We start from the raw sequence: 12,014 nt of genomic DNA on the forward strand, positions 1-12,014 counted from the left end.
GAACATAGAACATAGAAAGGAGGGAGCTCTCCAAAGAAAGTAAATTAACAGGAGGAGCCAAGAATTATCAGAAACAAAAAGAAGGCAGTGATAAAAAAGTCAAAGTCAGAGATTAGAATTTGTGACAATTAGCAGAAGAAAAAAAATACCAATTTTATCCTAATTTAGTGGCCGTCAGGAAAAGTATATAGTTGTACATTTATTTGTGGTTTTTATTATGTTGCAATTTAAAAATAGAACAAAGGAAACGTTTGTCAACCACTGGCTTAGCCACTCTGCTTGTGCTTTGTGCTTTCATTATCCCTCCCATGTAGCAGAATCATTATCTCACTTAGTTTGGGAAGGACCTCTGGGGTTTGTGTTGCCCTACCTCCCACTGCAAGCTGATCCAACTAGAGCAGGTAGCCCAGATCTGAGTCCACCCAAGGCTGGAATATCTCTGGGGAAGGAGATTTCCACAGCCTCTCTGGGCAGACTCTCCCCATGTCTGACCACCTTCATGGTGAATTTTTTTTTCTTGTATCTCCATGAAGATTCCTGTCCTGGAACCCATGTCTGGTGTCTCATCCTTCCCTTGTGAACTTCTGACTAGAACCTGGCCCTGTCTTCTCTTTAGCCTTCTGCTAGGTGACTGAAGATAGAAGTAAAAACCTTCCTTAGTCTTCTCTATTGCTGTCTGGATTTGCTAACTACTTGGTAGCGTATGGTATTTTTAACCAGAGGACTTGAGAACTGCCTGCTAAGACCAGCACATGAGTTGTACAGTATGTAAGTTTGGTCATATCAAAAATGCTATGTGCCTGTATGTAACACTGTGGCAGCTCCTCCCTGTTAGACTGTTTTGCAGTGAGCTGTGTTCAGGTTTAGTATGGATCCTCTTGGTTTTGACCCATAATAAATCATGGAAAGCCTGGGGTTTTTTAAACTTGTTTCTGTCCTTGGAGATAGAATAACTACCAACTCTTGTAGTGATTTCCTGCCAGTCCTTAGAGAGGTGAATGGATCAGGCAAAGCTGCAGAAGTCTGTGGGTTGTTAATGGAATGCTTAATCCAAAAGCTTTGGTGTCTTAAGTTTAAATGTATCCCCCTTTATCTGCTCATATGACATAAAGATAGAGGGATGTATTCTGCCATATTTCTACTATCCACAATCATGTATGCATCTTACGAAAAATAAAGTTTGCATGAGAATTTCTTAACAATACTCAAATTTTTACTTTATCTTCATCAGGTAGAAGTGGTGTAGTATTTGGCTTAGGCTTTAGATAACATAGTTCAGATATCTTGGAAAGAATGTTGCAGCTAAGTTGTCACTGTCACAAGAGATAAGGGGGGAAACCAATCAGCAGAAAATACTAATGTAGACACTTCCTCACAGAAACTTTAAGTCCTTTGGAAAACCATGAAGCTAAGTTGAAGAGGTGAAAGTCTGGTTCCTGTTCCCTGGATCATGTGTGGACTGAATTAAACTGGTGTTAACTAGAAGGAAAAAAAAAAAAAGCAAGCACTTTTGGGAGTAGAGACTAAAGCTCCCCCATGCTTGCTGCTCACTGCCTGCTCTCAGCTCGCTCTGCCTTTCCCTGCGTTTAATCCCTCATGTCGCTGGCTGCGTGGGGCCTTGCCTCTATCAAGATGCACTCCTGGGGATGAGGAGAGAGACTTTCTCTTTCTTTGTGCTGGTGTTTTCTTTGCCTTGTGCTGGTATATGTTGTGTTGTCCTGGGATCAGTCTTCCTGTGCTGCATAGAGGCATGAACAGGCTGTGGGCTTAGCAGAACCATTCCGGTCCAGGTTTCTTACTTCATAGGCAGGCAGATAATAGCAACCTCTTCCGTTACTTAGGTTTGTTTGTTTGGGGTGGGGGACTTGGTTTGTTTCCATATGTGGGTTTCATTATTTTGCAAGGTGTGCACCCTTCTGTGCTTTTACACTAGCTTGATATACCTTAGATCCTCAATCTGAAATGTGTCCTTTGCTACTATGAGCAATAAGATAAGCACTGGGATGGATGCAGAAAGATTCAGATATGTCTTCTGAATGGAGTTTATTTTCTGAGTATCTTGTTAATCTGATTGTTTGGTGTTATGTTTCTCTCTCTTTCTCTCTCTCTCTGCTTTTCTTTTTTTTCCCCTTTAGGCCCTGGATGGGTTCTTCTTTGTAGTGAACCCCGAAGGCAATGTTGTATTTGTTTCTGAGAATGTGACACAGTACCTAAGGTACAACCAAGAAGAGCTGATGAACACAAGCATATACAGCATCCTGCATGTAGGGGACCACAATGAATTTGTCAAAATCCTGCTGCCAAAATCTTTAGGTATATAACTTTTCCTCATATCATACGTTGGTTTTGTACGTCAGCATTTCAATAACTTAAGTTAATGTCCTTCCACTACTTAAGTTTCATCATATACACTATTTATTTTTAATGCATATATAGACTGTGAATGATTTTTCAAATTCTTCTTTGTTAAAATTGCTCTTAGTAACTCATGTTAGCTGATATTTTTTAATGGATCCCCAGAGTGAATCACTAAAAGACAGCATTAGCTATGTGAACTCTCTGTTAGTTCTCTGTCTAGACTGGTTATTCCAAGAATGGCCCAGGAAAGGGGGAGTATAAAAGAAAAATCAGGAACTTCCTTATGCTAGAATTTGTATTTCAATGGTTTTATTCTCCCTGGTATTTACTCTTACCTTTCAAAAACTGTTTTTGTTAGTTGCAGCCGGTTTTTTTTTGGTTCATATTATTATTAGTTTTGATATCATTGGGTTTCAGAGGAGGTGAAAAGAAAGTCCATACTGGGCACCTCATTTACCCACAGCAGTTTGATAAGTATTATGCAATTCACTTTAGCATTTTATTACTGTACTTATATACCCTGAAGAAACAAAAGTGTAAATGGCTAACTCCAATATATTACTGCCTTTATTGCATTTTATGACTGAAGAGAGCAAGTGAAGAGTATTTTATATATGACCCTGCTATTTCTGTATGTGGTGTTACATTAATTTGCTCTGACTGATGTCCAGTACCTATATTTGTGCATCTCAGGATTTTGTTTCTTTTTTTACTTCTCTTAAGCAGTGTGTTAGGCTTTAGTTTTATCCATCACTCTACCCAGGTCATTCTCATCCCTCCGGTCTTTCCCATTGTAGTCGAGACTGTGTTTCAATATATTCACTATTGTTTTGCTTCCTGTTTTTATAAATGCGTATTAGTTTCTTTCTCTTTCTAATCTGGACACAGAGTTTTATACAATGCAGCCATCACTTTTGTCTTAGTACCTTTTAAGTTCACTGTAAAGATCCTACATACTGCCTTATTTCTTCCAGGGTCATAAATTAACTTAATCTACCCAGTAGGCTTTTTGCTCTACTGTGTAACTTTTACAAGCACCAGTGTTTAGACTTTCATCCAGCTTTTCTACTATGTTGTTATAAGCCGCTTGAAAAAACCATAATAGCTGAGCAAATTAGCAGTGCTCTTAAAGTCTGATTATTCTATAAATTACCTTGTTATGTGCTGGTTTGGGCTTTAATATTAAAAATAGATTGTTGTTTTTAAATGAGCTTGTTTCCCGACCAGTTTGCAAAGCACCTTGTTTAATTTCCTGTGGATAAGCAGCAGAGATGCCTGTTACCAGATTTATCTCACTATATGATCTTTGCTTTTGCTCAGTGAATGGGGGATCTTGGTCTGGTGACACTCCTAGGCGTAATAGCCATACCTTTAATTGTCGGATGCTGGTAAAACCTCTTGCTGATTCTGAAGAAGGCCATGATAACCAGGAAGCACATCAGAAATATGAAACTATGCAGTGCTTTGCTGTTTCTCAACCAAATTCCTTCAAGGAGGATGGGGAAGGTAACTGCCACTTTCAATTTGTGTTAGTACAGTTTTGGTGTGGTTGATAAAGTGATATGATGCTGATAAAGTGACTTCTAAGTCCTGAAAAATAGAAAACTTGTAAGTTTATTTCCATTTTCATTCAACTCTAGAAATGTATTTTCATCTTGGCTCTGAGTGCACTTGCATGCACCACTGTGTTAAACCAGTATAGTTGATATTGAGAGAATCTCCATTTGCCTTAAGGAGATATCTGAGTTTTACTTATCACTGCAGTTGTAAGAGGAATGTGGCTGACTGGGAAGAAAGTTTCAAAGGGCAATTTTTTGAATTCTTAGAATTTGAAGACAATTGTGGTTCACCATTTCCTTTGCCATTTACTACTTCAGCAGGTAAATTTCCTCAAATTGTTTTCTAAGTATTCAGATAAGTAAAAATGGTTTATTATGAAGCTGTTTTCTGAGGGTCAGCAAGCATTTGGGGCATGGTTAAGAAATGTGGCTTAGAAGGCACAAAATGGTGAGTGTTGAAGAAATGAGCTCTTTGTGCATGCAGTGTATGCTTTGTTATTACTTGCCTCCTGTGTAGCTGAACTGCTACAGAGATATGCATAAACATGTGCCAATACTTACAGGTTGTGGTGGAATCCTTGATAATTTTTCTTCTAAAAGAGAATCCATGTCTCCTGTTTTGTTTAATGTTGTAGGAAATAGTGAAAATATATATGAGTTTCATCTGTCCCTTTATTGGCACAAAACCCAATTTTTGGTCTGAAAATATTTAAAGAAATTTTTTTTAGTATTTATGAAGTCTTTGGGAAAAAAAAAGCCTTCCTCTTCTACAAAAATTAAATGAAGTAATATTTTTCTTTAAGATTTGCAGTCTTGCTTGATTTGTGTTGCAAGAAGAGCTCCAATGAAGGAAAGACCACTTCTTCATTCATCAGAGAGCTTTACTACTCGCCAGGATCTTCAAGGTATTGTGAAATAGGAATAGGAGTTTTAATTCTATTTTCTTTTCCTAAATGGGGAAATTGCTGTAACAAATGTTCTCTAATGTATCTAATATCAGGCAAAATAACTTCACTGGACACAAGTACCATGCGAGCAGCTATGAAACCTGGCTGGGAGGATTTGGTGAGAAGATGCATTCAGAGGTTCCATTCGCAGCACGAGGGAGAAATATCTTTTGCCAAGAGGCATCACCAGGAAGGTTAGGTTCCATATTTTTAGCACATTCTATATTTAAAGTGTTTGTCATTTGTATCTCTTGGTTGTGTTGTTATGTTTACATGGAACAATCAAGGGCTACTAACAGTCTCTTTCTCAAGGTGATTTGCCTAGCACACTGATGGCTCTCTAGAGAGGTCTTGCACCCTTCTCCCAGTTTGTTTTAGCCTGCTTGTTATAGCTGTGCCATCTTGGAGGGTGCTTTAAATCTTCAAATTGTCAAAGTTGTTTTAGAAAGTAAGACCCTTGTATGTTGCCCACCAAAATGTTCACTGCTGGTTATTCTTCAGAACTTCAACTCACATGTTGCAGTTCATTGACCTGTATTCCTTTTCTCTACAAAAATGAACTTTTACTGTCACATTTCCTGTGAGAAACACTCAGTATGAATTACCAAAGCTCATATTATTTGGAAACTTACATTGTTGCACTATATCTGACTGATAAATGTTACAGGATATACCGCAAGCACATCTACTCAGTCACAGTTATGGTAGGTAAGGAGAACTGTGGAAGGTTCCTCACAAAGTTTCCATGGTAGTGGGGGGGATTTTTCATAAAACACTGATAATGCTAGTTCTAGTAACAGAGATCCAAATTACTAAAACCAAATAACCCTACCATGGGAAAGTAATCAAAACCAGTGGAGAATAACTGGAACATTTCCAGTGCAGGAGCATCATTCTTAGGGTTCATGTTTTTGGAACAGTGTTTACAGCTGGCCTGTAACAAATAGTTACCATGGTCATTAAGCAACAGGCATGCCATCTTGGAAACTAAACTGTAACTGGAATATCAAATTATTCCACCAAACACACACACAAAATAGTGCTTTAGTCATGAGGCATTAGTTAAATATTCTTTAATATGTTCTGCTTTCATGAAACCTTCAGGTGGCATTTGAGGAATGTGGGGACACAGAAATGCTGTGCTATTTTAGATAACAGCTTTAGGGGTATGTACAGTAGAAGTGTTAAAAGTTCACAGCCTTATGCTGTGATTTCAGGCAGAACTGAAGAAGGTAGCTTGCAATTAAAGTTACAGCAGGGGTTTAGAGTGCAATTTCAGGTAAGGACCCATCTGCAATGAAGGTGATTTACAAGTGTCTGTTGTGGCATCCCTCCACTTTATATTTCAGTCTTCTTCATGCTATTCCTGACCAAAGTAGCAGTTCCTACAATCATTGCCAAGGTTTGAATGAGTCTTCTCTAAGCTATCTGTAAGTGATAAAAATGTATGTGCTTTGGAGTTTACACTGTATCATTTTGCAGAAGAGACTTAGGATCATATTGTAAACTGTAGAATTAGTCTAAATGAGAGGGCTCTTCTTAAGTAAGTGAATAGAGTCAATGATAATAAGAGGAGGATAAACCTCTGGAACTGCTTTTCTGCAAACAATCCAGCACTAGAGAGGAATAATGGTTGAAATGTTTCTCTCCCCTGCCCCACAGTATGGAGAAGAAAAACAAGGCATATCTTGGGCCATAGTGCCTGAGCTTGACTGATGAACCCCTTGCATTATTTATGGTTTGAGAATAGAAGCAAAGAAAGTAATGGTCTCCTACGTGTAATCCTGTGTTAGAGTGTGAAAAGAGTGAAGCACTATCTGGATAAACAATAAAAAACATGCTTTGAAATTAACTCTAGGTATAAAATGCAGAATATATGTTAAGTTTTTATTGGCCACAGTCAGAAAAATAGCATTTCCTTAAGAGGAATACGGAAACATTCTTGTTTGCTTAAAGAACTAGTTTGGAAAATGATTTAAGTAGAGATTTCACTTGTATCCTGTTGGCACTGAGTACTGGAATTTCCTGATGTGGTATATGCTAAACTTAAGAGCTTTGGACCTTCTGGTGCCCAAAGGTTAAACTGAAACAATGACATACCTAACAGTGAAATTTTGCTTTGTATTGTTCCACAGTTGTAGGTTTTTGTTTTTCTTTACATTTTTACTCTGAAAAAAAACTTCTGGTTGTTTAAATTGTGCTTCCTGTTTTCTCACTGCCTAAATAATACTTTGAAACCTTGCAGAACAATATATAACAGTGGGGCGACAGGGAAGGAAAGCAATCATAGCCAGTCTTCAAGGCTGAAAATGTGGTAGCTCTGTAGAGGAGAATATTTAATAAGGCCACACTCAGAAAACCATGTCATTTCATTACAACAGGAAATATTAAAAGACAAGCAATGAAACGAAGTTTAGATGATACTCTTAATTAAAACAAATAAAAAACCCACACAAACAAAACCCAAATAAAACCACAGAAAGTGTATATATATATGAAAAAAATAGGAAATTAAAGGTATTTGTAGTGCTTCATTCCTATTTTCCCCTAAACCATTATATGAAAAATTTGGAAGTATTTCCTTCCTCCCATATCTGAAATCCTAATACTTTTGGACTAGAAATTGAAACTGACCACACTTGTTTCATTGATGGCAAGGAGTGAACAGTAGAATAAATGTTTGGTGATTTGCTTTTCCATAGCATGATTTTAATTTTTAATTAAAGAAAAGTCATTGGGGTCTATGGAGGCTAGAGGACTGAATTTGTTGAAGTTCAGATTTACACTGAAAACTTAAAGGGCTGCAGAATATGTATGGTGAAGTAAACTCCAAACCTGAAATGCAGACAACACTGGGGAAGGGTAACACAGCCCCAGTTTTGGTTTAGGTAATGTGTTTGAACTGTATACCTTTTGTAACTGCTCTTTAAAAAGTAGTAATTTCTTCTTCCGTTTTTTTCTTATTTCTAATTGTTCCCATGAAAGAGATTTATGCAGTTTTAAAATTGAAGAAGTAGTAAGAGTAACTGTTACATGATAATTTAAGCAGGCAAGAAGGAGGAAAAGATACAGGCTAATGGAAATAGATGATCTAAATACTAAAGGCATTTATATTAATCATCATGATATAGATGATAGAGATGAAAAACTATGAGGAACAAAAGGAATTAGACACATATTTGATGAAGAGTGAAATGGGCATCAAGAACTTCTTGTCTACTCCTGAAATGCACTGTATTTCATAGTGTCTCTCCTGTTACTGCTGTCATTCCATATAGATTTTATTTTGATCACCCTACAATATGTGGGATCCTTTATTTCGTGTGTATCCCATCTATTTGTTTTCAATTTTTTGTTGTTTTTGTTTAATTAACACAGTATCTGTGGTATCAGCGCTGATGGATTTAGAACATCAGATGTTGAGCAGTTAAGCTACCTGTGCTAGTTTCTCATTGCTGCAGTGCTGTTGTTTTGCTTGCTTGCAGTGCTGAGGCAGGGACTGGCGTTTAGTCCTGTTTATCGGTTTTCCTTGTCGGATGGCACTATCGTTTCTGCCCAAACCAAGAGCAAGCTCATCCGTTCTCAGACGACTAGTGAACCTCAGCTTGTAATCTCCTTGCATATGCTTCACAGGTAAGCCGGGCTGTTTTGTCACTTTGTTACTCTGCAAAGAGACTTGGAAAGTACAAAGTTGCCAAAGCAAATAGGTTATTTAAGGCTGATAGATTTCAGATGACCCAGAACCAACAGCATGCAAGTAAGAGTTTGAAGTCAGTTCTTGCAACAGGAAAAGACTGTAAGGTTATTTCAGGATTGAAAAATGGCATACTGGATTTTCACATCAACATCTTCCGTTAAACATACAAAGTTTCCTTTAATCCCATGTTCTTAATGTCAGTATTTTAATTTCCTATATTTTGCATAGTAGGCACAAGAAACTTTCCAAATGTAATTAAATCAAGAAAACTTTGAAGAATTAAATTCCTGTAGTTCACAGTCCATCATACCTTGGTCCTGAGTATTCTTAAAAGAACATGCTTTGGTTACTGGGACTGCACATTAGACAAACTGCATCTTTTATTACTTGATTCTCTTTGTTCCTTTCCTTTTCTTGGGCTTGGAGTAGTGACTTTCACATGTCCAATTCCAAAAAAATGCCACTATCAGGCTTTTTTCAAAAAGCACAATCACTAATATGTTAAAGTCAAGGATAAATAATCACTGACATTGGAACTTCAGTGAGCAGTTTTTATGAAGTCACTACATGTCCTGGTATATTTGTGTCAGATTTTGTTTCAGGTCTTATTGGCTGATTATAATTACAATGCCATTTTCCTTGTGTCCTCAGTATCTTTCTTTTTTTTTGAGAGGAAGAAAACAGTGCTAAGCATAATTATAATTGAAACCATTTTACAGAAATTGTAGATTTGCAAATTGACCTGATGAAAAACTGTCTGAAATTTGTTTTCTTTGGATTGCTGAATGTACCTGGTATTTCATGAAGTGCTAAATTTTAAAATTAAAGAGGCACCATTAACTTAAAAAATGGTCCTTGCATATATCCTTGCTTTTAATTTTTAGCAGAACACTGGTACTATTGTATTTGTAATATGGTTTTAAAAATCCACCTCTCTTTTTATAATTAATGTTGTTCACCCTTGCCTTTATACCCAAGGTAACAAATACAGAATAACAAGGTTCACTACTATGTGTTCTTCGGTTATTTCACTTTTCATGCTTTAGCAAAACACAAAGGTTTATCTGCATGCACTTATCCTGTGCGAGTAGAAGTGGTTTTCATCTCATGGAAAATGCATATCGGGAATGTTCCATTAGTATTTGGTTTTGGAAGTCCAGAGTTGATTTGATTTTTGTAAGAACCTCATTTTATTTTCTTCCTAATCTACTTGACTGTCTCTTTTATAGCTTCTAGCATTTGGGAATATGTCTGATATTTCTGATTTAAGTTCTAGCACAGAAGTAAAATGTATATTGCATCCTCCCATAAACTAATTAAAATCTACTGAGGAAAAGAGAAGTGACCTTCAGATGCTCTCACAAGAGCTTTTTCTGTGTGTCTCTCCCTCTCTTCTGTTTCCTCTGTCTAGCAGTCCACATCTCTAAAATACGGGTTTCAGCTCCTGTGTGCATGGTTTGGGTTTTTTTCTTCTCCCCTTTTCCTAAATGCCTGTGCAGGACTGGATTGCTAACAGACTGTTCCCATTCCGAAGCAGTATCCAGTAGTTCCCTTGGCTCACACACTGTTTTGGAGCAGTATTGAAATACTCTGGCAGTGTATAAATACGACTTTTTCAACTTTCTTTTCACTATGAACTTGGTGGGCAAATAGCCCACTCCAGCCTTGTGGTGGGGCTAACTCACAGAAATTCAAAACTCCAGCAAACAGCTGTCCACAGCTGTCTTGTAAAACATGTATTTGTTGGGTCATGTGTTTCAGATGAGATTCCTGTCAGTTCTAGTAGTTAGCTCTTGCCAAATTGTAGAGGAGAGATACATTAAAGGGAGAGAGTCTGAAATTGTAACCTATCTGCATTTCTAATGACTGTCATTTAAATAAGGTATAATTTTGTTTTTCCTCTCTTCCACTGATTTGTTAATGAGGTACTGAAAAACCATACTGTTAATGTGAAGCCATGTTGAGAGTTGCATATCACTTTTGTCAAGTTGTTGATTTGTTTTTGATTGTAGGGGTTTTGTGTTATTTTAAAGCGAGGTTTGGGGTTTTGCTTCTTTTTCCGTAATGTAATTGTAAGTTGGCCACTGTCATTTTAGCTAACGGGCTGTTTTTCTTCCCCTTGCCACATAGAGAGCAGAATGTCTGTGGAATGAATCAGGATTTGACTGGACAAGGAATGGGGAAGATACTGAACCCAATTAGTTCCAGCAGCCCTGCCCATCAGGCCATGTGCAGTGGGAACCCAGGTCAGGATATGACCATCAGTAGCAATATAAATTTTGCCATAAATGGCCCAAAGGAACAAATGGGCATGCCAGCAGGCAGGTTTGGTGGTTCAGGGGGAATGAACCATGTGTCAAGCATACAAGCATCCACTCCTCAGGGTAGTAACTATGCACTAAAAATGAATAGCCCCTCACAAAGCAGCCCCGGCATGAACCCAGGGCAGCCAAACTCTATGCTTTCCCCAAGGCATCGTGTGAGCCCTGGAGTGGCAGGAAGTCCTCGCATCCCACCCAGTCAGTTCTCCCCTGCAGGAAGCTTACATTCACCTGTGGGAGTCTGCAGCAGCACAGGAAATAGCCATAACTACACCAACAGTTCCCTGAACGCACTTCAGGCCCTCAGCGAGGGCCACGGCGTTTCTCTAGGATCGTCGTTGGCTTCACCTGACCTAAAAATGGGAAATTTACAAAATTCCCCTGTGAATATGAATCCTCCCCAGCTAAGCAAGATGGGAAGCCTGGACTCTAAAGACTGCTTTGGAATATATGGGGAGCAATCAGAAGGTACAACTGGACAAGCAGAGAGCAGCTGCCATTCAGGAGAACAGAAAGACAGTAGCGATAGCAACATGCCACCAGTTGTCAGTGGCGAAAGACCTGATGGACAGAATAAACTGCACGATGGAAAAAGCCAGACAAAGCTCTTACAATTGCTGACCACCAAATCGGATCAGATGGAGCCTTCACCTTTGTCCAGTACTATGGGAGACATTAGCAAGGACTCCACGGGAGGGTTGCCTGGGTCTGGTTCAGCACACGGAACCTCGCTCAAGGAGAAGCATAAAATTTTGCACAGACTATTGCAGGACAGTAGTTCTCCTGTAGATTTGGCCAAGCTCACAGCAGAGGCCACAGGCAAAGAACTGAACCAGGAGTCCAGTAGCACAGCTCCTGGTTCAGAGGTGACTGTTAAACAGGAGCCAGCGAGTCCTAAGAAGAATAATAATGCACTACTTCGCTACTTGCTAGATAAAGATGATACTAAAGATACTGGTTTACCAGACATACCCCCAAAACTGGAACGGTTGGACAGTAAGACAGACCCTTCCGGTAGCACAAAGTTAATAGCTATGAGGACGGAAAAAGAAGAGATAAGCTTTGAGCCTAATGAACAGGTAAGCTCATCTTTGCAATTATGTGTGAATAAGATGTTCTAGGCCTGCATTCC

The 12,014-nt window shown here is 38.5% G+C and overlaps 1 protein-coding gene across 1 annotated transcript in view; it reads left to right on the forward strand.

Moving 5' to 3' along the window:
• NCOA2 (nuclear receptor coactivator 2) overlaps positions 1 to 12,014 on the forward strand; it is a gene marked incomplete at its 3' end in the record, with an annotated part of 149,014 nt that overhangs the window by 128,139 nt on the left and 8,861 nt on the right. Inside the window, exons 6-11 of the mRNA XM_009069239.1 lie at positions 2,136 to 2,313; positions 3,679 to 3,864; positions 4,721 to 4,822; positions 4,918 to 5,058; positions 8,350 to 8,497; positions 10,692 to 11,961. Of these exons, the coding sequence (XP_009067487.1) occupies positions 2,136 to 2,313; positions 3,679 to 3,864; positions 4,721 to 4,822; positions 4,918 to 5,058; positions 8,350 to 8,497; positions 10,692 to 11,961 (2,025 nt within the window). The remainder of the gene's footprint in view (positions 1 to 2,135; positions 2,314 to 3,678; positions 3,865 to 4,720; positions 4,823 to 4,917; positions 5,059 to 8,349; positions 8,498 to 10,691; positions 11,962 to 12,014) is intronic.

This window comes from Acanthisitta chloris, unplaced genomic scaffold (assembly GCF_000695815.1).
Source record: "Acanthisitta chloris isolate BGI_N310 unplaced genomic scaffold, ASM69581v1 scaffold17822, whole genome shotgun sequence".
Lineage (NCBI taxonomy): Eukaryota > Metazoa > Chordata > Aves > Passeriformes > Acanthisittidae > Acanthisitta > Acanthisitta chloris.